Genomic DNA, 26,309 nt, shown 5'->3' with positions numbered 1-26,309 from the left:
GCAGTAAGTAGTATACTGAAGAAAAATGATTTCATTCAGGCAGGAAGAATAGTGTTTAAAAATGGTATAAAAGAGTGGGATAAAAATTCCGGCTTTATCAATTGGGATAAACATTCTGGCCTTATCTTTTTCTGTCTGTGCTTTCTCTTTTTTTCTTTTTTCTTTTGCTACATTAAAAAGTTGCCAGATTGGCTGGGTTACGGCCCATTTGACCCAAAGTATACCCCTCAGGTTCTGGCTAAAGTACTAAAGAGTTTTCTTGCATCTGCTGGTGAAACTTCCACTATCTAAACAGCTATCTAAGTCCTAAAAAGCTTGGACCATGGATATTTAAGATAAAGTCTTCTTTGCTATGAACCACATCACCCATTGAGATCATCTGGAGAGTTCCATCTGCAGTTGCCACCAGCTCGTCTAGTGGCTACTCAGCGGGCCTTCTCCATTGCTGGCCCGAGGCTTTGGAACACACTTCCTCCTGAAATAAGAGCCTCCCCATCTCTTACAACTTTTAAAAGGGCAGTCAAGACGCATTTGTTCACCCAGGCTTTTAATTAGATATTGTTTTAATTGTGTTTTAATAGTTTTAACTTTTAAAATTTTAATTGTTGAAATGTGTCAATCGTTTTATTTGTTGTTTTTATTGTTTTGTAAACTGCCCAGAGAACTTGTGTTTGGTGCGGTATAAACATATGTTAAATAAATAAATAATTTATGATACTAATTTTGATTGGGAATAGTTAGTAACATAATTATTTAGTTAAAAGATTTATACCCTGTTTTTCAATCTAGAGCAGGGGATCCCAACCTGTGGTACTCCAGATATTGTGAACTACATCCCCAGCCATAATAAATTGTAGCTGGAACAGGGTTCCCTCTAATTTTTTTCATCAGTGAGCGGAATGAATTTTGTTCTGGGCGGCAGTATCAAGGCAGTGTACACACATGTGCATTATTATATGCCGCTATTGATACAACACACACACCATAAATATGGAAAGAAAGAAGTGCCCTTTACAATTTGATTTTTCTTCTGTTTTAAAAACCATTGAGATGCTTCACACGGCATGTACAAAGCGCCATGAGGTTTTGTACGGGGAGAGAGGGCTTAGCCACTCTCCCTGCACACAAACAGCTTCCAAGCCCTGGGCTGCCAGATCGGCCGCCCACATGACTGCCGGCTTCGTCACGGAGCCAGTGGGGGCTGCGGAGATTGGGGACTGCCTGGCCCCTGGAAGTTCCAGGATGCCCCACATGAGTGTGCGGGGCATTCTGGAGAGACCCCTGAGGCCTCTCTGGCTGCAGTCTCTCCATTGGTGAGGTCTACTCGTGTGTTGCCGTGCGCCGTGGTGGCACACAAGCAACCTCCAAGGTTAACGGTGCTCATTTCATTAACCTCATTTAAGCAGAGGGGGAATTAGGTGCGCTAGCCGCCTTGGAACCACCAGGCTCACTGCGAGCCTGGTGGTTCCTATGATCAGGGCTGGATTATGTTAGGTAAAACAATACCTCCCCCCATTTGAGACAATTTCTAAAAAATAGTGAGCACCAGCTACACCCCCTGCAGGGATGCTGTGCTGTGGTTGAATAGGACCACTGTTTTCCTTTGCTCAACATAAAGAAAATCATCACTTTGAAAAGTTCATCTTTTTCCAGTTAGTAGGGACCAGTTTATTAATTAATGGGTATATCCTGTAGCGAAGTGATATCTGAGCTCAAATAGGTACTAGGTGGTTATTTAAGAAGCAAACTGGGGAATGGTATTAACTAACAGGTAAAGTTATTACACACTGCATGTAGAAGGGCTCAGTTCAATCCTTGGTATCTCTGGGTAAAGGTTTTCAGTTGGCAGGACTGGGAAAGATCTTTCCCTGACATCTTAAACCCTTTAAGATTGAAGGGAGGAGACAATACTGGGCTAAATGGGTCAGTAGTATGACAACTCCCTATATTCTTAAATCCAGTCTCATTTTTCAGGCAGCCAATATAAGCATGGGATGATGTAATATTATGATTCCTTTGACTAGTAAATGGATGGTCCTCCTAAGAAGAGATTACAGAATTGAATCTACAAATGAGTAAAAGCATCTGCTGTGAAGTATATGCAAATTGAAAAATAAGAATATTGGTTTAGAAAACAGGTATATCTTACATTTAGAGAAATGAAGGAACTCTACCATCTTTCTTCATGATTTCCCCAATTTCAAAATTTGGTGTTCTGGAGGGCAAAAGCATATGTCTAAAGGAAAAACTGCAACAAATACACAGTCTACTGTCTAAATTTATAACCAAGCTATTACATAATTTGGGAGCATTTACTGAATATGGATTTTTCCCTTTTCAATGTTTTGAATTTGTAATCCTGTTTCCCCCCTTCTTCTGTAAGGCTTCACAAGACAGAATTATATCATGATATCCCTCCGAAGTGCTGGCCTATTGTGTATTCTCCAGATTACAACATCACTTTTATGGGACTAGAGAAGCTACATCCATTTGATGCTGGGAAATGGGGAAAAGTAATAAATTTCTTGAAAGGTAAAATAAGAACAAAACTGATGGTCTTAAATTTTGTGGAAATTGTGCTTTATTGTTGTACTGTAGCTTTTTGTTACTAATATAAGTACTAGTTACAGTTAATTTCTGCTTATGATTATATATTATATGGATAATTTATATACATTAACTTTGTGTATTCAGTTTGCAATTAGAGTAAATTTACTAATAAAAATATATCACTTTAATAAAATTAATAGTATGCATTAGCATGCTAAAATTTATGTTGCCCTTAGTTCTGCGGTATTTAGAAACTTCGCCAGTTTTGGGAAGGACAGTAGAGACCACTTTCAGGCTAGCTTTGGACTGAATGCATTTGAATTACTGCCAGTTGAAGAAAATAGCATTTCCCTCCTGTGCTGGAGCTCATCATTATGGGTGTTAAGTATGGAGCATGCTCTGAAGACAGGACTGATGTCATTGTAATTTTAATTTCCTGCTGCCAAGAGGTGCCTAGACCCCAGTTCCAGTCCTGTCTTCACTCGGAATGCAGCATATGGAGAGAGCTCTTGCAAGTTTAGGAACGTAGAAACATAGGAAGCTGCCATATACTGAATCAGACCTTAGGTCCATCTATCTCAGTATTGTCTACACAGACTCGCAGTAGCTTCTCCAAGGTTGCAGGCAGGAATCTCTCTCAGCTCTATCTTGGAGATGCCAGAGAGGTAACTTGGAACCTTCTGCTATTCCCAAAGCAGCTCCATACCCTAAGGGGAATAGCTTACAGTGCTCACACATTAAGCCTCCCATTCATATGCTACCAGGGCAGACCCTGCTTAGCTAAGGGGACAAGTCATGCTTGCTACCACAAGACCAGCTCTCCTCTCCAAACTAGCTCTCCTCTGGCCTTCAGGTCTGGTATTTTCTTTTCTTCTGTTCCTATCTTCCCCCCGTTCCCCTTAGATTGTGCCAGGGTGGGAAATGAGCGACCTAGGCCCATTTTTATTGAAAAAATCCCTCAAAAATCCCTCTTTTCCAATTTGACCATTTCAGCTTAACCTTTTGTTTGAGTCTTTTACTTTCTCTTTCCCTTCCCTCCACTCATGCAAAGAGTAGAAGCTGAAGATCTCTTAGGGGTTTCCCTTTCTGAGGTTCCCTCCCCAACTATAAAGCCCACCCACATCAGCCCATTATGCCAAAATAGCTATTCCCCGCTTTCCCCTGTCTCCCTCCCCTCGTGGAGGCGGTGGGGATGCAAGAAGCGGCTGCGAGTCTGCAGAAAGCCTCCAAAGCTTTGTTCGCAGAAAGCCTCCAAATTCTTAAGGAGGATGCTCAGCTGCCAAAAAAGAAAAAGAAAAGATTGCCTGCTTGCCTGCATCTTAGTGAGCACCTTTTCATTAAAGATTTATGCAGGTGTACCAATCCATGCCCAAAAAGCGGAACAGCGCAGAGCAGCAAAAGGGGGCAGATGGCCAAGGCTCTGCGGGCAGTTCCCTGGCATCCAGTAACAGCACCTCCAGTGTGATTGGTGTCGAGGGGGAACTGGCTGGTATGTGCTGTCCTCCCGCACCAAAATCCAATGCTTATGAGAAGGATGGCTTGGCCAATTCCAGCTGGGCCAGACAAGACAAATCAGCCTGCCGCTGACCAAAACTCAGCTCCACCTACGGAAGGTTTTCTGGGAATGCCACTGGATGCTTCATCAGCATGCCCAAGCAGCAAACTACAGATCCCAGCAAGTAATCCTGCGAACTCTGTTCCAGGGCCGGTATTGACTATGCCCCTGATGTAGCCAATTGGCTAAGACTACTTTGGGGGAGGGTGGTTCAACCTTGCGCAGTGCCTTAAACTTGCCACCTGCGATGCCACCTCAAGACTCAGAGGCACCCACTCTACCCATGAGACCCAGACTACCCAGAAAATGATTGTCGTCTTCCTCTCCTGACTCTAGTCCATGGAGAGAAGCTATTCCACCATCTGAAACTGACCACCTTTTTCAGTGAGCGGAACTTCACTTGCTGTCCATCACATCAGAACACCTAAGCAAGTCAGAGAACAATCAAGCCGACTGGCTCAGTCTAAGGACAGTGGACCTGGCGGAATGGACCCTCCATCTAGAAATCTTCCATCTGATCACAGCACACCTGGGCAAGTCTTTAGTGGATCTCTTTGCCTTTCCTCTGAATCACCAGCTCCTATGCTTCTTCTCAAGATACCACTCTCCAGTGGCAGAATCCCATTGATGCTCTCGACACCAGTTGGCCCAAAGGTCTCCTTTTCATCCTACCAATGGCTACTGTCAACAAGGTCATCAGAAAGCTGCTCTGAAAGCGGGCCCAGCTGATCTTGATGGTCCCTCATTGGCCCAGGAGGCCATGGTTTTCTGACCTAGTCAACCTGTCCGCACAGCCCTCATGACATCTCTCAGTACACTGGGAACGTCTGTCCCAGGAGTCCATTCTACATCCGATCCAAGATGGCTCCAACTCTGTGCCTGGACATTGAGCACAACAGACTAGAGGCCAAGGGGTATTCGGCCACGGTCCAAGATACCATCCTAGCCTCCTCCATCTGTTCGCCCAGTGGATCTACCAGGCTACATGGGCGGCATTCTCTAGTTGGGCCCACAGGAAGCATTTAAATCCACTCACCACAGGAATTCCTGATGTCCTCGACTTCCTTCAGGCAGGCGTAGACCTTCACCTTAGGCCCAGTACCCTTAGACACTAGGCTTTGGTGCTGTCCTCTGTCCTCAACTTAGCAGAACCTGGTCTATCTTCTCACGTCTCTTGCTTCTCTAACCTTGCACCTCCCCCTAGGAGTCTCTAACCTTGCACCTCACCCTAACCAGCATTTCCCATCCTGAAATCTGAATAAGGTCCTGAACATACTGACCTAACCCCACTTCAAGCCCCTGTCAGACATCAGTCTCAAACGTCCCTCTTACAAGGTCTTGTTCCTGGTGGCCATTATATCAGCCTGCAGGGTTTTTTTTGTTGGAAGCCCTATCAGTCCACAAGGAAGTATGCCTGTTTCAGCCAAAGGCCGTGGTGTTGAAGATGGATCCCACATTCATCCCCAAGTTCAGTTTGACTTTTCATCACTCCCAGGACATTGTTCTTCCCTCCTTCTGTCCAGCGCCCATCCCCCTCAAAGAGAGGACTTGAAATAACTTGGACGTATGCAGGGCTCTGCTCACCTACTTTCGCTGAACGGCGGAATTTCGCAAGTCTGATTCCCTTTTTGTGTGTTTCTGTCCTTCCTCTCTAGGTCAAAAATTATCTAAAGCCAAGTTGAGTTGTTGGTTCAGGGAGTGCATCAACATTACATACAAGATCCTTAATCTCCCAGTACAAGGGGGAATCACAGCTCACTCTATGTGCAGCGCCGCAACCTCGGTGACTTTCTTGGTCCAGGTGCTGTTATCTTACATTTGCAAAGCAGCTACCTAGTCCTCTATCATTCCCTTCATTCGACACTATAAGATTTCTTCCTTCCATGCACCACAGGTGGCTTTTGGACGCCGCGTTGTATAGGAAGTTGTATAGGAACATAGGAACAAGTTGTATAGGAACATAAGAACAGCCCTGCTCAAGGCCCATCTAGTCCAGCATCCTGTTTTGCACAGTGGCCCACCAGATGCCGCTGGAAGCCATAGGCAGGAGTTGAGGGCGTGCCCTCTCTCCTGCCATTACTCCCCTGCAACTGGTACTCAGAGGCACCCTGCCCTTGAGGCTGGAGGTGGCCCACAGCCCTCTGACTAGTAGCCATTGATAGACCTCTCCTCCATGAAGTCATCCAAACCCCTCTTAAAGCCATCCAGGTTCAACAATGTCCTTTTTAAGATGTGGTGACCAGAATTGTACGCAGTACTCCAAGTGTGGTCGCACCATAGTTTTGTATAAGGGCGTTATAATGTTAGCCGTTTTATTTTCAACCCCCTTCCTAATGATCCCTAGCATGGAATTTGCCTTTTTCACAGCTGCCGCACATTGAATCAACACTTTCAACAAGCTGTCAACCACAACCCCAAGATCCCTCTCCTGGTCCGTCACCGACAGCTCAGATCCCATCAGCATATACTTGAAGTTGGGGTTTTTCGTCCCAATGTGCATCACTTTACACTTGCTAACATTGACCCGCATTTGCCATTTTGTCGCCCACTCCCCCAGTTTGGAGAGAACCTTTTGGAGCTACATCTTCCTCCCACATTTAGGCTGCTTGGGCATGTCCCGTAATGATGAGCTCCAGCACAGGAGGAAAGGGAACAGTAGTCTTACATGTGAAGGGTTCTTTTCCCCTCTGTCTTGAGCTCATTATGCCCGTCCGGATGTACGTGGATTCTCTTATGATCATTGGATAGTACTATGGGTAGCTGCTTTTTGGTGGAGTCAGCTCCATGGGGTTGTTAGTGGACAGTTTCCCCCCGCTTTTGGTCCTTCCTCCCTACATATAGTACTTCCATCTCACTAACCTCTCTGCCCTTATTTCTCTTAAGTTGTATATACTTGTTTTTTCTCAGAAGTTTAGGGAGCTCTCTCCGGTATTTACTACTGTCGCTCCTTGCTAAACTCCTGGAACTGGGTTCTCAGTGCCTCCTAGCAGCAGGAAATTAAAATAACAATGACATCAATCCTGTCTTCTGAGCATGCTCTGTACTTAACCCATAATGATGAGCTCCGGACACAGGGGAAAAGAACCCTTCACAGATGAAATCAATGTTCCTTTTCAGTATAACAGTGACAGACTACTGCCAGCCTGTGAGTCAAATTGGACCTGTTGAAGACTGCAGTTGGCTTTCTACCTTTTAAGGAAAGTGTCTGTGTTAGTCTTCAGCCTGTTCTCTTTACAAGTGGGGAATAGAAGATCTGGTGTTGGCACGGATTGGAATGGATCCTTCCAACCATTCAAAATTTCTGGGCCAGGGACAGCCTTGCAACTTATGTAGATCTCAAGGCACAGTGATTCCCGGGAATGTAAAGCCCTGGTTTACAGCCACCCCGGGACAGCTGCATCACCCATTGGGGGCTGTTGTTAGGTGTACACATCTCCACATTGGCAGGTGGGTTGGCAGTGGCTTGGTAGCAGTCACTAAGACCAGGACCGCACTTGCCCAAGTGCCCAGTTTTCCTTCATGGAGCATCCTCCCTTGCTCCTCTTAGTCTGCCACTCTTGTGAGAGTGGTCCGTGAGCAAACAGGCAATTCTGCCATGCTCTGAACCACTGTTGCCACAGTGGTGACACCGCTGGCCTGGCCTGCATATGAGTAAAACTTGGGGAGCAAACATCCCCACCTGGGGAAGGGGCTGGGGCCCCCCTTCCCCACCCTTTCTGTGTGAAAAATAGAACTTGGCTGCTCCAGCTTCCCTGCTTGGGTCTGCCTTTTGACTTCTCCCTCCCAGTGCCATAATGCTGTGCCTTGCTTGTGCTTGGGATGTTTGGAATTGTTGACATCTGTGACTTGCCCCCTAGTAGCTGTGCAGCTTGTCAGGCTGGCCGGTCCGGGATGGGGTGTATTGGCATCCCTGTTGCCTGGCAACTCCATAGCTGCATGGCTGACAGGAGGGGCATGGCCTTTTTTTCTGAGCAGCTGCCAGTGAGACGTGCTGAAAGCATGGAGCAGCCATGTCCTTGGGCAGGTCTGCGCTGCCACCTCTTTGACTGGGGTTTGGAAATGGGCGCTTTACTGCAGTTATGGACAAGTCTGCCTTCGGGCGTAACAGTTCGGCAGCAAAACTGCGGTTGGCAGCGAAGCTTAGAGAAAACCTCGGGTTCCAGTTGGAGTTTAGCAGGGCAAACTAGAGTTATCTTCAGACCCATAACAGTGGTTTTGCGCGTTCATGCGTACTACATTTCTAATCTCTGGCAGCTTTGACTGCAGTTAAAGTGTACGTGTGAACCAGGCCATTGTGAGCACCACAGCTTACCTTTGTTAATGTTAGTTTGTGGTGCAGAATTTTGCCTCTGAAAACAATTTGATGTAATTGGTGTTTGACAATTATAATTATAGAAATCAACACTCATTACTTTTTATCACTGTTGACGTCGACTGAAATATGCAAATACAATAAAATACGGTACTTTATTCCATATTCATACATTGAGTTCTACTGTAGCAAAATATTTCTCTTCCTCCTTAATTTACCTAATGAACATATTCTGTTAATTGAACCTTGCTGATATAATTAACTAAATTGTGTTTATGATAGGATCATTAAACAGTCTTGTACTACTAGTTTAAAATAGGTGGCCAGGCATTAAGCATCTCCTAGTGTAAGTTATTTTGTGGCTCTTGGTACTTTGTTCTAATAAAACTCCAGAACTGGTACTGCAGTGTACATTTTACTTTGAAGATACAAATGTTATTGTATCTTCAGAGTGCATGCTATAATCAGGGCTCTTGTTGTACCTTCTTCCTACTGTGTTGAAGTTACCAAACATCTGCTGGGTTGGGAGATAGTTGCGGATATGCAATTATGCACAATTTCTAATAAAATAATTCAAGTGCACTAGTATGATATTACTACAGAGTAACAGATGGATATTGAAGTTATTTGGACAGTTAGGAGAGTTTAGAGTTCTATTTGATCTGTTAACCAATGTACTGATGAACTAGGCAGGATACAGAACATGGTTTTTCAGAGACTTGAAAGTGGCATATATGATCTACTTCTTTTTAAAATCTGAATATGGTCTTTGACCAAACATGTTTTTCAAATGGTTGAATGTATTCCACAAACTTACAAATCCTGTTTGGACAGAGACCATAGTGCAACAAACAAAATGAAAGTATGTATCCTTGAGTAATTAGAATTCTGCCATGCTTCCTTCAACTCTGAAAAAAATAAAATCTTTACTTTGCCTAAGTTTCAGGTAAACTGCCTGTTGATCAGAAATGGGAACTTCAATAATAGTTGTTTCTAGGCTTCCGCAAATTAAATATCAACATAGGGGGTTGACAATGTTAAATGTTCCAATTAATCCTAAATGTTCACTTATTATCATACCTCTCTCTAAGTAATTATTGTTCTTTGAATTTTGGCATTTTCTGCTCTAATGATTTAGTGAATTAAACACTAGTACTTGCTGTGGATTTTGCAGCAAATAACAGAAAACAACAGGTAAATAATTAATGGCATGTAGATATAATCTTCTATTAATGTTTAGAATATGAATTCTCTTTGATATTATTCTGTCTTTAGGCTCATATATTGGCCCTGTTTTTTAACCATTCTTAATATTAATTTAAATTGAACCTAAGATTGTAATGTGTATATTGTCACACGCGATTTTTTTTTGTACAAATATAAAGTATTAGATTGGATCCAGAGTAGCATGAACCATACAGATGCTCATGTAAGAGGACTTCCTTGTCCTTTTCTCCTACAGTGCTCTGCACTTCTGAAAGCTGCTCCTGAAAGTTGGAAGACCATCTGGCACAGCATAGGATGTAGCGTAGGGTAGGGTTTCTTAACCTTGGGCCCCCAGATGTTGTTGGACTACAACTCCAGAATCCCCAGCCACAAAGACCATGTCTGTGGATTCTGGGAGTTGTAGTCCAACAACATCTGGGGGCCCAAGGTGAAGAAACCCTGGCATAGGGGACTGCCAAGAAGGGAAGAATTGGGCAGAAGCACCTTGCATGGGTGGCAGCTGTTCCTACAAGGTGCCTCTGCCTAATTTCAGCCAATTCCTCCCTTCCTACTGCAGTACCCCTATGCCATGTTCTGCACAATTCTAATCGATCCTCTGGTCCTTAGGAGGAGAATTTCAGAAGGTATGGGTGACTGCAGTGGGGAGGAGAGGGTGAGAATGTTCCCTTACAGAATTGTATTTCTGCTTGTGTTTTGGATCCAGTATAATTAACTGTTTAATTTGAAGTTGTATTTAAAGGAAAGCAAAAGCCTAGGTTGTATTATGGAAAATTTTAAATTCTGAGTTTTGTAATATTGAAGTGTAAATCTTATTTACATGTTAGTAATTCTTATTTGTTTTTCTTCTTGATTCAGAAGAAAAACTAATTGCAGATGACTTGATTGTACGAGCTCAAGAAGCAACTGAAGAAGACCTTTTAGTTGTCCACACAAGACGCTACTTAAATCGATTAAAGGTGGTGTATTTTGTGTTTGAAAAACAGACTTATGGATCCCTCCCCCTCCTTTTACTGCATATATCACTTCTTCATACATAGAGAGCCTCCCCACCCAAGCAAATGTAACTGAGCATAAGGAAAACAGCAATGTTTAAGTAATTACTTCACTAGCTTTAGGCCTCTGGTCTCCATGAGGGTAATTTTTAAAGTCTTAGGTTAGAGATACAGTGTTAAGGTTGTTTGATGGATGGGTGGGAAACTTGAATAGAATATTAAAAATAGAGTTCTGTCATAAAAGATGTTCTTCTATGAAAACAAATAAACAAACCTGAAACCATTAAGCTATTCTTATGTAATTTTTGAAGGACATTTGTTTAGGGATTACTTTATGCCAGTCTTTTGAAAAGAGACGTTTGGTACTTCGAGACACACAAGTAGCAGTAGAATACAAAACAACAGAAAGAAGGCAGTGAGTGCCCAAGGGTGAGACAGGCATTAATTGCAATCCTGCATGCCATCTGTATCTGAAAGCTTGAAAAACCAGCTGATATAGATCTCTCCATATTAAAACCCTGCATAGAGAACATTAGCCGACTACTTATAATTGGAAAGGTTTATTTTTGTTGAAATGAATTATTATAAATGCAAATTAATTCAGGTGATACAACTGTGGATTAATACAGAAGACAGTTTCCTTGAATTTGAATGCTTTCTACCTGTATTTGTAAGCAAAGGATGCATTGTTAGAAAATTATACAGCACTGATCTTGTGTTGTATAAGAAGTAGATGCTATTCTATATATGTTGTTATTGCAGTTTATGCCTCTTCTCAGAAGCATCGTACCAGTCTCCTTAAATGCTTTTTTGTCATGTATTGTTGTATTTGCTTATTTGCAGCTTAAAAAAAAATCACTTTAACTGTTACGACACAAGCAGGGAAAAGCAATCAGGGTAATGAGCCTTTTTCTGTAACAAGCGGGAGACAGGGTAACTAGCGGTTCAATTTGTCAGTCACCTGTGCATACAGGGTTAGTTGGAACCTGCTTTAGGTGAAAAAGAATTTTAAAAATGTACTTGTTTGTGTATGGCGGAAGGTATGCATTTATCACATCTGACAATGGCAGACATCCAGACGAATGTTGCGTGCACTGAATAAAGTTGTGTGACCACTGTAGCAGATGGGTGCTTTTTGCCATTCCTCCCTTTGCTCTTTAGCCCTCTGTGCTATCTGAAAATAGGACCCTGATGGTCCTCCAAAAAAATGCAATATTGTTTGGTGTGTGCAATGTTAGTCTTGATGTAAACCAGTGTTGTACACCATTTTTCCTGTGTGAAATTATATCCTTGTAGATATGTCACCATGTATGAAATTGTGCTGATATAGACATTGATGAAGAATACTTAGTGACCTGGTTTACAGTAACGCAGAGCCAAGATTAAAACTTGGCTTTGCACACTGTCTCTCAGCCTCAGGTGCTTGCTTCATTCTTCTCCTGACCAATTGTGAATTTTAAGAATTCTGCATCTGCTTGTGGTTAGACACAAGTTGGGTTTGATTGTGACATCCAAATGGACTGATCCTGGCTTTTTCTAGCCAAAGTGATTGAAATAAACTTTGAGGTTCTTCACAAGAGTGTAAAGAGCCTCTAGGGGGTTTGCAGGACAAGCAGACTGTCTGCTTCGGGCGGCTGCCACAGCTGCCCACACTACTGCCGGCTCTGTCACAAAGCCGGCTGGGGCTGGGGAGTTCAGGGGCCATGCGGCCCTTGGAAGCTCCAGCATGCTCTGCGCGAGCACGCAGGGTATGCTGGAGAGACCCCTGAGCCGGGAGGCTGCTTTTCAGCCTCCCAGTCGGGGGTCTACTTGTGAGTAGCCACAGCATGGAGACGCGCCATGGCTACTTACAATTTTAAAAAACGGTTCTGTGGAGTGCTCGCTCCCCAAACCCGGTTTAAGGGGAGGGTTACTTTGGCGGGTTAACTGCCTGGAGGCTACCAGGCTCGCCCGATTTTTTTCTGATCGTGGGTATAGCCTCACTATCTGAACCCAATTTTTGAAGTTCAGTTCAGATGGTAGTTTATTTCAAGCAGTTTGGCTACAATGAGCCAGGTTCAGTTGGTATGGATTAGGGGTATGTAATTCAATTTGAGGTTGAATCGGGTGCAATTTGCAGATTCAGCCTTGAATTGAATTGCCCTCAAAACATTGATTTGTGGTTGAAGCGAATCACCCCCAATTTGACCTGAATCTGTTTGGGTGATTTGAATGCCATTTTGAAGCCCATTTTGCTGGGGGTGTGGAAGGGCCTCAAAATGGTGCTTTTTCGGGGAAAGCTGGTCTACCAATTGAACTTTTGGCGTCAGGTGCAATATAAATAAAATACAATAAATAAAAAGTAAATTGAGGTTGATGGGTAGACCAGACCACCAAGGTGGGCAGATGTGCTAAGTCTGGATCAGATGGGTGGTCTACCCGCTGATCCCAATTGGTAGACCAGTTCTCCTGTTTTCTTGGGGAGAGCTGGTTTACCAATTGGGGTTGGCAGGTAGACCAGCCCTCCATTCCAGAATTAGTACATCTGCCTGCCTTGGAGGACTGATCTACTTGCTGGCCCCAATAGGTAAACCTGCTCTCCCCAGAAAATGCCATTTTGAGGCGCATTTTTCCAGCAAAATAAGTCTCAAAATGGCTTTCCTCCCTGGGGGAAGCTGGTCCACCAATTGAGCCTTTGGAGTCCGGTAGAATATAAAAATAATAAATTGGGGTTGACGGGTAGACCAGTCCTCAAAGGTGGGTAATGTGCTAAGTCTGGAGCAGAGGAATGATCTACCCGCTGATTCCAATTGGTAGATTAGCTCTCCTGTTTTCCTGAGTTCAAATCAGTTTGACTATCCACAAGTTAGTGCACTTGTGCCTCAAAAGTTTGTGTCCACCATCTTGAATTGGGTTGGATGACATTGTCACAATCTATGCCATTGAGGTGTCCCTGTGTGTCACTCACCACAACTGTACACAATTTGGTTTAAATTGGATTAGACAGTCCACAAATTAGCCTGCTTGCACCTCAGATGTTCACGTGCCTGCCATCTTGAATTGGAGTGGATGACATCATCCCACATTGTACCATTTGTGCATCCTTATGTGTCCCTACACCTGGAGCAAATTTGGTTCATATCAGTTAAGAAGTTCACAAGTTAGCCCACTTGCGCCTCCAAAGTTTATGTGTCCGCCATCTTGAATCAGGGTGGATGACATCATCACAAACTACGCCCTTGAGGTGTCTGTGTGTCACTCACTGCAATTGAATCCAATTTGGTTCAAATGGGTTAGACATTCCACAAAATAGCCCACTTGCGCCTCAGATGTTCATGCGCCCGCCATCTTGAATTGGAGTGGATGACATCATCTCACACCATGCCATTTGGGCATCCCTATGTGTCCTTACAGCTGTAGCAAATTTGGTTGAAATCGGTTAGACTGTCCACAAATTAGCCCACTTGTGCCTCAAATGTTTATGCATCTGCCATCTTGGATCAGGGTGGATGACATCATCACAAACTATGCTGTTGAGGTGCCCGTATGTGTCCCTACAACTGTACCCAGTTTGGTTCATATTGATCCAGGTGTTGCAAAGTTTAGTTTAGTTTAGTTTAGTTTAGTTTAGAAAAAAGATGAATGCGGGTAGACATGATAGAGGTCTATAAAATCATGCATGGTGTGGAGAAAGTGGATAGAGAGAAATTCTTCTCCCTCTCATATAACACTAGAACCAGGAGTCCTCCCATGAAATTGATTGGCAGGAAATCTAGGACCAACAAATGGAAGTACTTTTTCATACAACGCATAATTCACTTGTGGAATTCTCTGCCATGAGATGTGGTGATAGCCAACAACCTGGATGGCTTTAAGAGGGGTTTGGATAACTTCATGGAGGAGAGGTCTATCATCAGCTACTAGATAGAGGGCTAAAGGCCATCTCCAGCCTCAAAGGCAGGATGCCTCTGAGTACCAGTTGCAGGGTAGTAACAGCAGGAGAGAGGGCATACCCTCAATTCCTGCCTGTGGCTTCCAGTGGCATCTGGTGGTCCACTATGTGAAACAGGATGTTGGACTAGATGGGCCTTGGGCCTGATCCAGCAGGGCTGTTCTTCTGTTCGGGGAGAACACACGGACACACACAGAGAATGCTGGGTGATCTCATAAACCTACTGGAAAGTAGGCTAAAAAAATTAGAAGGAATTAGAAAGAAGGCAGACTTGATGTCACATTTCCCCATCAATGCACACCTTCCCTGCATGTGGACCATCTCCACTGCGGCTTCGAATGATGTGTACTGCACAGATCACAGCTGGTGGGGTATGGCATCACTCACTGACCTGCCCACAGGGTAGGAGAGGTGATATATCAGGTGATACTCTCCACTGGCTTTTTTTTTTTAACCACCCCCAGAGGGGACACCCTAAGACTGGGCACAGGTGGCTTGGGGAAGGGGTCGCCTTATCTTCCTATCAGTACTTCCTTATCTTCCTATCAGTACTTCCTTATCTTCTTTCTTATCAGTATGAGCCCCCGTACTGATCACAAGTTCTCTGCCCCAAAAGTGACCCTAGTACCTTGATAAAGGATCTGGAAATCCAGTTGAAAGCCCTCCCCCAAGTACCCCCTGTCCTGAATGACTGGATAGCACTGCAGCAGTAGCAATGGGGGTCCAACCTTATGGATCTCTAGGCTCCCTTTGCAGGAGTGTGGAGGGGGGCTTCCTCTTTCCTGGATGAGTGGGTGTCCCTGGGGCTGGTGTGAGGCCCCCTACCCCTAGTGCAGGTGCTAAAGGGGTGTGAGCTCCCACAAATTGAACAGGTATTGTGAAAACAACAGGAGTTGTGGGAGCATGATCCCAAAGACCCAAATTCCCAGCACAGCTGGCGGAACTGACCCCCAGGCCCAGGCGCATGCCCTCTAGCTGGCACTACTGTGGATTTCACCATCAAGTGACTGCTCACTGAGTACTCATTGGTTACCGGTTGGTTGGGGGTCATAATCTGCAACAAGAGCTTGGCTGGTAGCAGTCCCATGGGAGGGAGGAGTTCAGTGCTGAGCATCTCCTAAATGCCTCATCATAGCAGGCCCAAGCAGGCCTGCTAACCTTGAAAACGCATGGTAGATAATGTTAAGATACTTAACCATGGACACTCGCCGTCCCGGCTGTTTCTGCAACACCACCCCCATGTACACCTTGTAACCCACCAGCCAGTTTGACCAGTTGTGGTCCACCGCTTTGTGCCAGAATTTCCCCCTCTTCCTATTGTCCGCTTTGTCCCTGAGCTCCGTTTTGCGGAATAACAACCAAAAAAATCCATATACTCATTCCACCAGATCTTTTCTTTCATTGACAGCAGCATGTAGTCCCCAAGGGGCAAGGACACATCTTCATGATGGTAGTGTTCAGTCTTTTCATCAGTAGTTGCTGACACCTCTCCATTGACTTCCTGCCCAGGCCCTGCACCCTCCACCTTTTCACCACCCCACGTAAGCTCCCATAGAGTAAGCTGCTGCTGCACCATCAGCACTTCCTTCTTGTCAGGTTCCCCGGTGATCCGCCCCCCCCCTCCTCATGCACCACTAGTGTGCCTGTCCAGGCAGGGGCTGAGAATCCTGGGCCTACCAGCCACACTGGCATCGCCCCTCCAGGCATTAGCCAGATGCCCGGCCCACGGGGGATAACCCCAACCCCATTCAGACTCACTAACGCATCCCATGTCCATGTCCAGTGTGTTTAGACAGGGAGTCTCCACTGGCCTGGCAGGTTCTGCTGTTCCAGCCTAGGGATGTGCACGGACCGGTTCGGAGGCCATTCTACTGGCCTTCAGACCGGTCCGGGCACGGGGCAGTTCGGATTCGGAAGGGTTAGGGCATTAAGCTGTCCATTAAGGGCAGGGGGGGCTTTACTTACCCCTCCCGCGTTTTCCCAACTCCGGCGCCGTAGTTACTGTAAAAATCCGGCGGCAGGATCCCTCCTTGCCGCCTGCTTCAATCTTCGAATCATGGCTCCTCCTTCGTGGTAAACAATCGGGGGGCAGGATACCTCCCTGCCGCCCCCTGCTGGTCCTTGCCATCTCCCTGCCACGAGCAAGCGGTGGGGAGCGAGATTGAAGGGGCCGGCAGGGGGCTTCAAGGGCCAGCAGGGGGCTTCAAGGGGGCGGCAGGGAGGTATCCTGCCGCCTGATTGTTTACCACGAAGGAGGAGCCATGATTCGAAGATTGAAGCGGGCGGCAAGGAGGGATCCGGCTGCTGGATTTTTACAGTAACTACGGCGCTGGAGTTGGGAAAACGCGGGAGGGGTAAGTAAAGCCCCCCCTGCCCTTAATGGAACCCCCACCCCAGTGCCGGACCGCAGCTCTGCGGTTCCGTGCACACCCCTATTCCAGCCTCCTCCCCAGTTCCTTTTACCAGCACATTGAGCCTCACCTCAATCAACTGCAAGAGTTGCAGCTGTTTGTTAGCCCAGGTCCCAGCCTTCTTGGGGCCCCCTTTTGTACCTGCTTTGGAACCCTCGTCGCAGGGGGCCTGCCTACTGGACTCCAACACCTCCAGACCGGACAAGATCTGTGCCATAACGTGCTGCCCGTTGGAAGTACAATTATGAAGGGAAAAGCTTTCATAATTGTATTTATAAAGCAAAATAGCAAAACTAGTGTATTCTATCGAGGGCCATATCACAACACAGATAATTTGAAGTATGAATTTGTTTTTCCCCATTAAGGATTTTGATACATTGTTATTTAGCATGCAGCCTCTCAAAACACTTCTGTAGAGCAGGATTTACAGCAGTGGCAGAAAACTTGTTTAGTACCCAAATTTGCCTTGCAAACAACATAGACTTTGGAGATTCGCTATGGTGACAAGTTATTTAAGATGTTTGAATATATTTTCTTAATTTTTTTTTGTACTGCTTTCAGAAGCATATACTGGAAAGCTTTGAAGAGGTATTCTAGAAATCATTTTGCGCTTTTGCTATACACTTAAAAGTGCTGTGAATTTTAAAATGCAGCTTAGTTATTCATTGTGTCGTCATTTTAATTGTGCAATTTTGCTGGTGACCAATGATATTGCAGCCTGCATTAGTGACGTACTGCACTGAGATCATTGTCATTATCAGTCATTGCTCTGTACATTGCCTTTGTAGTTAAATGTTCCTTCTCTGTTCTTGATGTCTTTCTAAATTATTAAAATCTATGCCAAAAATAATATTGTGCTTCAAAGTGAGGTACTGAAAAGGTTAGCATTAAAGTTGTTGGCATTAAACATTTTCTCTGCTTTCTACATTGAACCATATATTACCTTTTTGTATATTCCTATAAACATATGATAATTGTTTCTGTAGCTACTGATTTATGAAAGGAACTTGTACAAAGTACCTTTAAAAACTAGGTCAAAGAGTATACAGAGTCCTCTACCTATCTTTAAGGTAGAAAATATTTATAGTCATAGTTTAAGAAGCTATGTCTAATCGTCTCCATAATCAGAGGACTAGGCGGTGAGCGGAAGCACCTGAAAGTGGCCAGAAAGACTTGAAGATGTTGCTTCAACAATTGTTTATGGAAATTCTAGCTCCTAATAGGGTATGCATGCCATTTCTAGTAGTTTTGATATTTGTGAATGTATTACAAGATTTGGAGTGGAGGTGGGATAGAATCTAGTGTGTTGAAAATGTTGTCCAGCTCTACAGAAACCCTTAAAGCTAGCAGTTTAGAATAAGAAATAGTTTCATGAACACATAGGGAATAATCACCTGTGATCTCTTTTAGACTGCCTACCATGGAGAATTGCTAAACAAATTATGTTTGTGCGGTCCAGTTTTTTAATACCATCAAAAGTTGAGAAACCTATCTTGAAGTAAAATCATGATACCACTGGAAATTACTGCCAATAACAGATCATTTGAAAACTTTCAGATGGTTATGGTCAGAAACCAGCCTTTTATATCAGGATTGTCTGTCTTCTGATGATAGCCATTTTCTCAAACAGTAGATATAGTTTGAGAAAATATTATTTATGAACTTAATTTGTAGCTTAGCACCTTTAACACTTATTGCTGATTAGAGAAATTGCTAAGAATGTATAACAGTGCTTAACTTTGATCAGCTTCTTTGGGAAGTTTTGAAGATAGCAGCTGTTAGGCCTGTGGATGTCCCAGAACTTCTGATTCCTACCCAACAGTGGCACATCTTGGCCCTTCCCAGCTGTCATGTTGTGTCATGTCGGAAACCTGGCATGTCATTCGGACCCTTGTCCTCATCCTTTCCTTTCATCTTCGCTTCCTCCTTTACCTGGCATTGAGTGTGGGCAAGAGACAGGCCGCATCAGGTTCTCTTCATTCCGGTGGGGGGTGTGTGTGTGCTCAAGGTGTTACCTTGCCTCCTGTAATTTCTGTTTAAAAGGCATTTTTTATCCTCTAAATTATATTCTAGGCCTCTGAGTGGCACGGATGGATCTGGGATAGGTAGTTTTTTCTGAGACTTCAGCCACTAAGAATGCAACAAAAGATGATGTTGAAGCATTTTGCAGGGAAAGCACTCTTTCTGCAAATTATGAAATTATGAAAATTTTAAATGCATTTACAGGAGAAATTGACTGGTTTGCAGTTCTGCATGAACAATTTGCAGTAATGTAAACGATTGCTTAGAAGATCAGATATTTGTGTTGAGAGCAAGGAGACAAACACTAAAATATATGGTAAAGAGGCACAGGAACTTCATTAACAAATTCAAACATTAACAACAACAAAAACAACAGCAAGCTGGATGGTGACGTTTTGACCACCCTGTTCTCAAGGGGCAGGGCAGACCAGGCCCAGGTGTATGTAGTCCTGTGGGGGGATATGTGGACCAGAGGCTAACTGTCTGGAAGGTGTCTCCCCCAGCCTTCTCCCCACTGGACCTTTTTCCAAACAGGAATGGGAGGAGGTGCCCCTCCTCCAGGATCAATTTCTGGACTTGAATAGACAATAGACCCGGTCCAGGTTTAGCCTGCCCACTAGCTGTATTCCAGACTGAAGCAGTCTGTAGTATTTTGAATAAAGGTTATTTTTCTTTTTGGTCCTTTACAATTTTAACCAGCCTCTTTGAGTGCATATTCAACTCAGGAAAGGTGGGGCTGGAAAGGGGTGCAAACATGCCTCAAGTTTGATTGCTCTGCAGCACACTGCCAAGTTTTTTCTCCTTACCCGTAGGCTATAAATGGGAGGTTTTTGTATTTTTCCATTTCTTAAATGAAAGAGAGTTTTCTTGGAATTTCGCCCACACCAGGGAGGGATTAAACTCTGTTAATAAAAAGTGGGCATGGTGGCTGCGATTACCAAGGGGACAGCCTTTGTTGGGCAAACATGGGAGGAATGAAGCAGCATTTTTCTTTTCCCCACATGGGCTTGCTTTGAGACAAAGGCTGGGCTTAAATCTGCCATTTGCCAGGTCGCTAATCACTACAATGTGTGTACACGCAAGCCTCGTTATACATGGACGCAATATCCACAGTTTCACGTATTCATGGGTGACACCCATTTGACACCCATTTTCATTATCCATGGATACAAAAGGTTTAAAACCCATGTATCCATTGTTCTTAGAGGGATGGAAGTGATAGCAGAGGTCACTTCTGGCTGCCACTTTGTAAGAACCATTTTGTGGATCATTTGTGGGGTTTTTTAAGGATTGCCCCCATGATTTTTCACAGTTTTTGGGGGGCATTTCCCAGACTTGGGGACATTCCTGGGCACATGTAGACCCCCTGGAGCACGATATAGTGAATAATTTCAATAATTTATACCTCTTTTTTTTTTGCTGTCTCCCCCCGCCCCCATGATTTTTAAACCTTTTTTGTCCATTCTGGAACCTAACACCCTGCCTCCCCATTTCCCATAGGCATAATGACTCATTACTCACTTTAGTAAGCAAGGAACAGACATGTCTCCTTGGTCAACTCAGAGCTCTAACTCTCAAGTTCTGGATGCAAAGTGTAGGACATGGTTGCACAAATTTGGCCCTCCAGTTGTTTTTTTACTACAACTCCCATCACCCCCAACCACAATGGCCAATAGCCAGGAATGATGGGAGTTGTAGTCCAACATCTTCAGGAGGGCTGAATTTATGTAGCTGTGGTGTAAGAGGATTTCATAGAGCTTCTGAACCCAGCTGCTGGTGGTGGTAGTTCTCCAGTGTCCTGCTAGTCTAGGAGCCTTCTGCCCTTTTTGAAGAGCTGCAACCCACACCTCCCCATGATCTCTCCACAGCTATACCAACCTGCTTTGATACTCCCTGATTTTTTTTGCCCTAGGCGGGCAAGTGGTAATACAGCTAGTGAGGGTAAGGTGAAATGGTTGCAGGTAAAAGGATTAAGAAGGCCTTCCCCTTAATGGCCCTCTGTTCAAAATGGTAGTTTCTGTAACAGCTTATGGTTTTTTAAAAAAAAGATTAATGGGGGAAATATACTTGCAACTGAGTATCACACCTATTTTGTGCCTTAATCAGCCCTTGTTGGTGTCAAGAACATATAAATGTAAATGGCATAAGGGCAATATTTTCTCAAAAAGACAAAACTACATGTTTAGCAGATCAGATTGTTTTTGACTTCTTATTGCCCCAACATTATTTTACCCAACCACTTTTCTTCTTTTTCTTCCAATATCTAGTTAAAACAATCATATCTGAGCATGCAAGGCTTTCGGTTCTTTAAAATAGGACTGTTTCATAAACAGTCAATTTATTAATAAATACTTAAAATATATGGTTTATTCTTTGGGCTGTATTAATATAAACTATTTTAGCAGTAAGTACAACTAAATGTTTAATGCCATCAAAGTTTCCTGCCTATTTGAAGATAAGAAGCAACTTGGACATGGTGGCTGGCATCCTTATGAAGCACCAGGGCAATGGGAGAAGCACTGATGTGTCTGAAAAGTTCAACGAACTCAGTTCCACTGCTGGCTTTGTGGTGAGGGCAAATTTCAGTGACTGCTTCCCCCCCAGGAAATGCTCTAGGTACTTAGGGACATATTTTCAAGAGACACAAGCGGCTTCCAAGGGAAGGGGAGGTTGTTGAAATTCCACAACACACACACACTAGCACCGGTGCTGTGTTAGTCTGCAACAAACTTGCTTCTCCTGTTACACCAGTGCTTCTTTAGTCAGGATGTCAGCCACTGTTTTCTGGCTACAGTTGGCATAAGAATCCAAAAAGTGGCCTACATCCAGACAAGTGCTAGCATAATGCTGTTGCCCTAGTGCAAGGAAATAGCACAATGATGTTGCTCAAAGAAAGGAACATCTCACAGTTGAGATTTTGCACAAGTGGAAGATGTTGACATGAGCATTTCACACAGCAGGCTGCACAATGTGTTGCAGAACTTTGTATGTGTCCCGTGGTTGCACAGCATCGAGGTGCACGACAGCTTCACATATCTCCACAAACTTCTTAAGTGTGCACAAGTTATCTCATTGCACTAGTGCCACACTAGTCTGAGTATCAGCCAACATATTAAAGAACAGCAAAAGATGGCTGACATCTTGCACTGAGTAATGCAGGTGGTTCTTAACCGTCTGCATTGCTGTGAGCATCTAAAAATGAAAGTAGTGTTGCACAACTGTGTTTTCGCAGCTTCAGGTATTAGCACAACGGCATTCTTGTGCAACACTGTGGATATTGCTTTAGATGTCTACAGCAGTACACAGATGGTTGAGAACTGCCTGTGCTACTCTGCACAGAGTATCAGCCATCGTTTTTATTTCTGAGACTAGTGATCTGACTATATATTCATTTTAATCTACTCTTCCAGTTTGCTTGCCAGCATCTTAGCAGGACCTCATTGGTGCTTTTTGTAATTATTTACAATTCATAAAGTTTTGCTTTGCATATTGTTGCATTACACTGAATAATGACTAAAAATCAAGTTACTTAGGAACTAATTCTTAATCTTTTCCCCCCTTCTAGTGGTCATTTGTTGTGGCTACAATTACAGAAATCCCACCTGTTCTCTTTTTGCCCAATTTCCTTGTTCAGAGGAAGGTACTAAGGCCCCTAAGAACACAAACTGGGGGAACAATAATGGTAAGGAGCATAAATTCATTATTTTGCTTTTCATTCTCAGTGGCTGCATCCTGACTCAATGGAAATTTCTTTGAAATTAATAGGACAAGCAGTGGTAGCTAGTGCCCACTGGGGCTGGTGGGGCAAAGCTCAGGCCACCTAATGGTAGGCAGAGCCAGGGGTAACAATAGCTGCAGCTATTGGGTAGGCACAGCTAACTGTAGGTGGGTCCAACCTCACTTACTGAGATAACTTTTTAAAAAGTGTTGGATGGTGGGGAATTACTAGACGTGGTTTTCTCCAATCTATAAGAGTGTTTACTTCTCGACCAAAATCTCCATCATTCACATCAGTGCTATGCAACTGGCTATTTAGTGTTAACTTCATGCCTTAGTTGGCTGTGAGTAAAAGAATTATGCCCTTAGACTGGTTAATTGTAGATGTCACCATGGAAAGTGGCAATGCCCTCTCTCTCCCTGCTTGCTCTCCTACATGCCTTTTCTTCCCTCAATAGCCTCCTTCTTCTGTCAGCAGTGCCTGCATTTCTCACCTCCCTGGAACCTCAGCATTACCTTCCCTACCCCTTGCAGGCTAAGAACAACTGGAGATTGGAGTTCTGAGTGCCCACTTTTAGGCAGCACCTGTGTACACCCACATTACACACCACTTCAAAATACCACAAGGTATTTGGCCACACTCAGAGTTCACTAGTCTCCTTTCCTCTCACGAATATGCATGCACACTCTTTTTTCAAGTCTTATAGATGTTGCTCGGTTTCCATAGGTGCCAGTGCCTGCCCACATACAGATTGTACACTTCTCTTTCCCTGTGTACTGCATTTTCTCTCACACATACATCTTCAGAGGTACATAGATAGACAGTTAATTGACTAGTGACATTGCCAGTTCCCATTCCCAATAGTTAGGACTCCCTGCAAATGAGGTGCAAATTTAAAAATGAAGCCACAGAAAAAAGCAAATACATGCATAGAGGTCTTGTTCCATGAAAGTAAAATTTGGTGTAGGGTTGTTGTTGGTTTTTTTTTTTGGTAGAAGTTGCAATTTTATTGCATACATTTATGTTTTGCAATTTTCTTAAAAAACAAACAAACCTTATTTCTCCCTTTCTCACAAATAAACGCTTCTAGGATATGTCCTTGGGTTGCAACCCTATGCACACAACAGTTATTTGGGAGTAAACCCCACTGAGTTCAATGAGGCTTTATTTGAGGAACTAGGTATGTTGCATAGAATTAACTGCAATTTCATGCAACATTTACTTGAGAGTAAGCCCTGCTGAATTCTCTGCTACTTACTGCCAAGTAAGCATGCATAAGGGATTATGCTCAGCAGATGCAATCTCTCTCTTTCTCTCACACTGCCTCCACCACACACACACACACACACACAATATGACCTGACATTTAAAAACTATAAAATTAGTAAAATCACGCACCTGTTATTTGCATTGTAAATGCTTGTTAGAAAATCCACTCTTGTTCGCCATAGGAATTAATCTGTCTTGGAGAAAGGAATGAATCCTGACTAAGGCTGCCAATAAATATCAATATTTGTAGTGGGTGTTCTCAAACTAGATGATGCAAAAAGAATATAAGAAGTTATTCACACGACCAGGAGAAATCAGCCTAGCCCGATTTCTCCTGGTCGTCTGCTGCCACGGGAGCTGCGCAGCTCCTGGCAGCAAACCACCTAAAGTACCCCTCCCCTTAAACGAGGTTAGTGGAGCTAGTGCTCCTCTAACCCTGTTTGGTTGCTCGTGTGCTGCTGTGGTGCGGCTCCACGCTGCAGCAACACATGAGGAGACCCCTGCCGGGAGGCTGCAAGCAAACTCCCTGGCTCGGGGGTCTTTCCAGGATGCCCCGTGCACTCATGTGGGGCATCCTGGGACACCCGGGGGCCATGTGGCCCCGAATCCCTGCAGCCCCTGCCGGCTTCGTGATGGAGCTGGCAGCCGTGTGGGCGGCTGATCCGGCCGCCCAGCTATGAATGGCTGCTCATCTGCGGGCAGAGCGGGCTAAGCCTGCTCTCCCCGCAAGCCCGACATAAGCTCTTCTCACAGATCGTGAGAAGAGCTTCTAAGTGTTTAAATGTAGAAGAAGGAGAAGTTTATGCAGTTAATTTGTCATGAATGTACGTATGTTCAACATCATGCCTATAACACTGCTTTATAAGAAAACTTCTGTATTAAATTTCAGTTGACTAGAGTAACCTTTTATTTACTGATAATGCAGAGGGTGATGGATGCAACAAATTTAATCGTATTGCAAATTATAGTAATTGATTTTTCTCCATTTGATGAGAGTGATTTTCTTCCTTATTAGTAATAGTAATAGCTGTTTAAACTTGGATTGCTTCAAGTCCATGAAACAATTAGAAACTTATAAATGGTACCAAGAAGTGCATGATTTGTCACATTTTTTATTGAGTTTGTCCTGCCCTGCTCACAATGGGTGATATCTAGACAATACTGTCAGTGCAAAACTTCTTCCATAAATAAAAGTAGCACTGAGTTTTCGCAAGAGGTCCTTCTGCCCACAAGGATCCCTTGTGCAGGTGCAATGTGCCTTCTATTCACAGAAAGAGCTTTGTGCTCATGGAGTATTACTTTGGAAGCGATTTTCCACAACAGTTTTGTACTGATAAAAATAGAACCTTCCTAAAAGTCTCTCTACTATAAAGAATTCACAATTGTTCACTTATAAGCATTATATTGGGACAAAAATGTCTCCATAAGGTGAACATTCATGTTTAGATTTCCCTTTTTTGTGTGGCTTCTGCTTGTTAACAATTATTTTTGGATTTTCCTCATTCTGACTTAATTCGGTCTTTCCTTTTAATGCCTCTTACAAAAGGAATAAGAAAGTATTGTACAAAAATAAACAATAACTTAATTTGCTAGTATAAATTATACTTCAGGGAGAATTATTAATTGTTCCCACTGTGAATTAATTTTTTAAAAATGTAATGTACTAGCCATTTGTAGATCTTATAAAGCCAAAAGGGATTGTTAGATTTTTCTGGAACAGTCAATGTTTGTATCGTGATTGCTGAATTCAGAAGCTTTACAACTTGATGCATGATCAATTCCACATTTTTTTCATGCTCAATTATTATGCATTTTACAGGTTGGCTACTAGGGGTCAGTGTTCAACTTTACATAGCAAATTTAATATTAATTCTGAAATCAGCCACGACACACAGAATGTCTTGGTTAAAGTCAATTTTTCATTTACACTGGCTGATATCCAGACTAGTGTTGCATGCACTGAATAATGTTCTGCAGGCACATCGAGGAAGGAGTGATTTTAGCCTATCCTGCCTTCCTTTTCTAGTCCTTGGTACCTCCTGATAAGATGTTCCTGTTGATTCCACTGTCACATTTTCAGGAGGCAGAGAGTTATTGAGAGAAGGGGATATTAGTAGAAATCACCCCTCTCCTGTTGCACACATAAAACAATATTCATCATGCACAGTGTTAGTCTGGATATCAGCCATTATTCTGAAGAGTCCAGTACAGCATGCTTTACTTTGGTAAGTATTCAGTAAGTCAATTTAACACAATTTTGTTTATCGTTTAAGATCATTAGAAATGCTTGGATTGAGATGCTCAGTGAATACCTGTATTACT

General features: G+C 43.7%; 1 protein-coding gene across 9 annotated transcripts in view; it reads left to right on the top strand.

The window, feature by feature from the left end:
* The window catches only part of HDAC11 (histone deacetylase 11), a 110,332-nt gene that overhangs the window by 20,763 nt on the left and 63,260 nt on the right, over nucleotides 1-26,309 (top strand). For 7 of the 9 annotated variants that reach the window (XM_053299446.1, XM_053299443.1, XM_053299441.1 and 4 more), the window contains 4 exons: nucleotides 2,384-2,532; nucleotides 10,500-10,600; nucleotides 17,540-17,566; nucleotides 22,566-22,682. In XM_053299446.1, the coding sequence (XP_053155421.1) occupies nucleotides 2,384-2,532; nucleotides 10,500-10,600; nucleotides 17,540-17,566; nucleotides 22,566-22,682 (394 nt within the window). The remainder of the gene's footprint in view (nucleotides 1-2,383; nucleotides 2,533-10,499; nucleotides 10,601-17,539; nucleotides 17,567-22,565; nucleotides 22,683-26,309) is intronic. The other 2 variants (XM_053299444.1, XM_053299449.1) reach the window with 2 other exon arrangements.

Source organism: Hemicordylus capensis, chromosome 2 (genome assembly GCF_027244095.1).
Source record: "Hemicordylus capensis ecotype Gifberg chromosome 2, rHemCap1.1.pri, whole genome shotgun sequence".
NCBI lineage: Eukaryota > Metazoa > Chordata > Lepidosauria > Squamata > Cordylidae > Hemicordylus > Hemicordylus capensis.
Note: the sequence above shows the minus strand (reverse complement) of the source record. Positions and strands in the feature narration are given on the sequence as shown.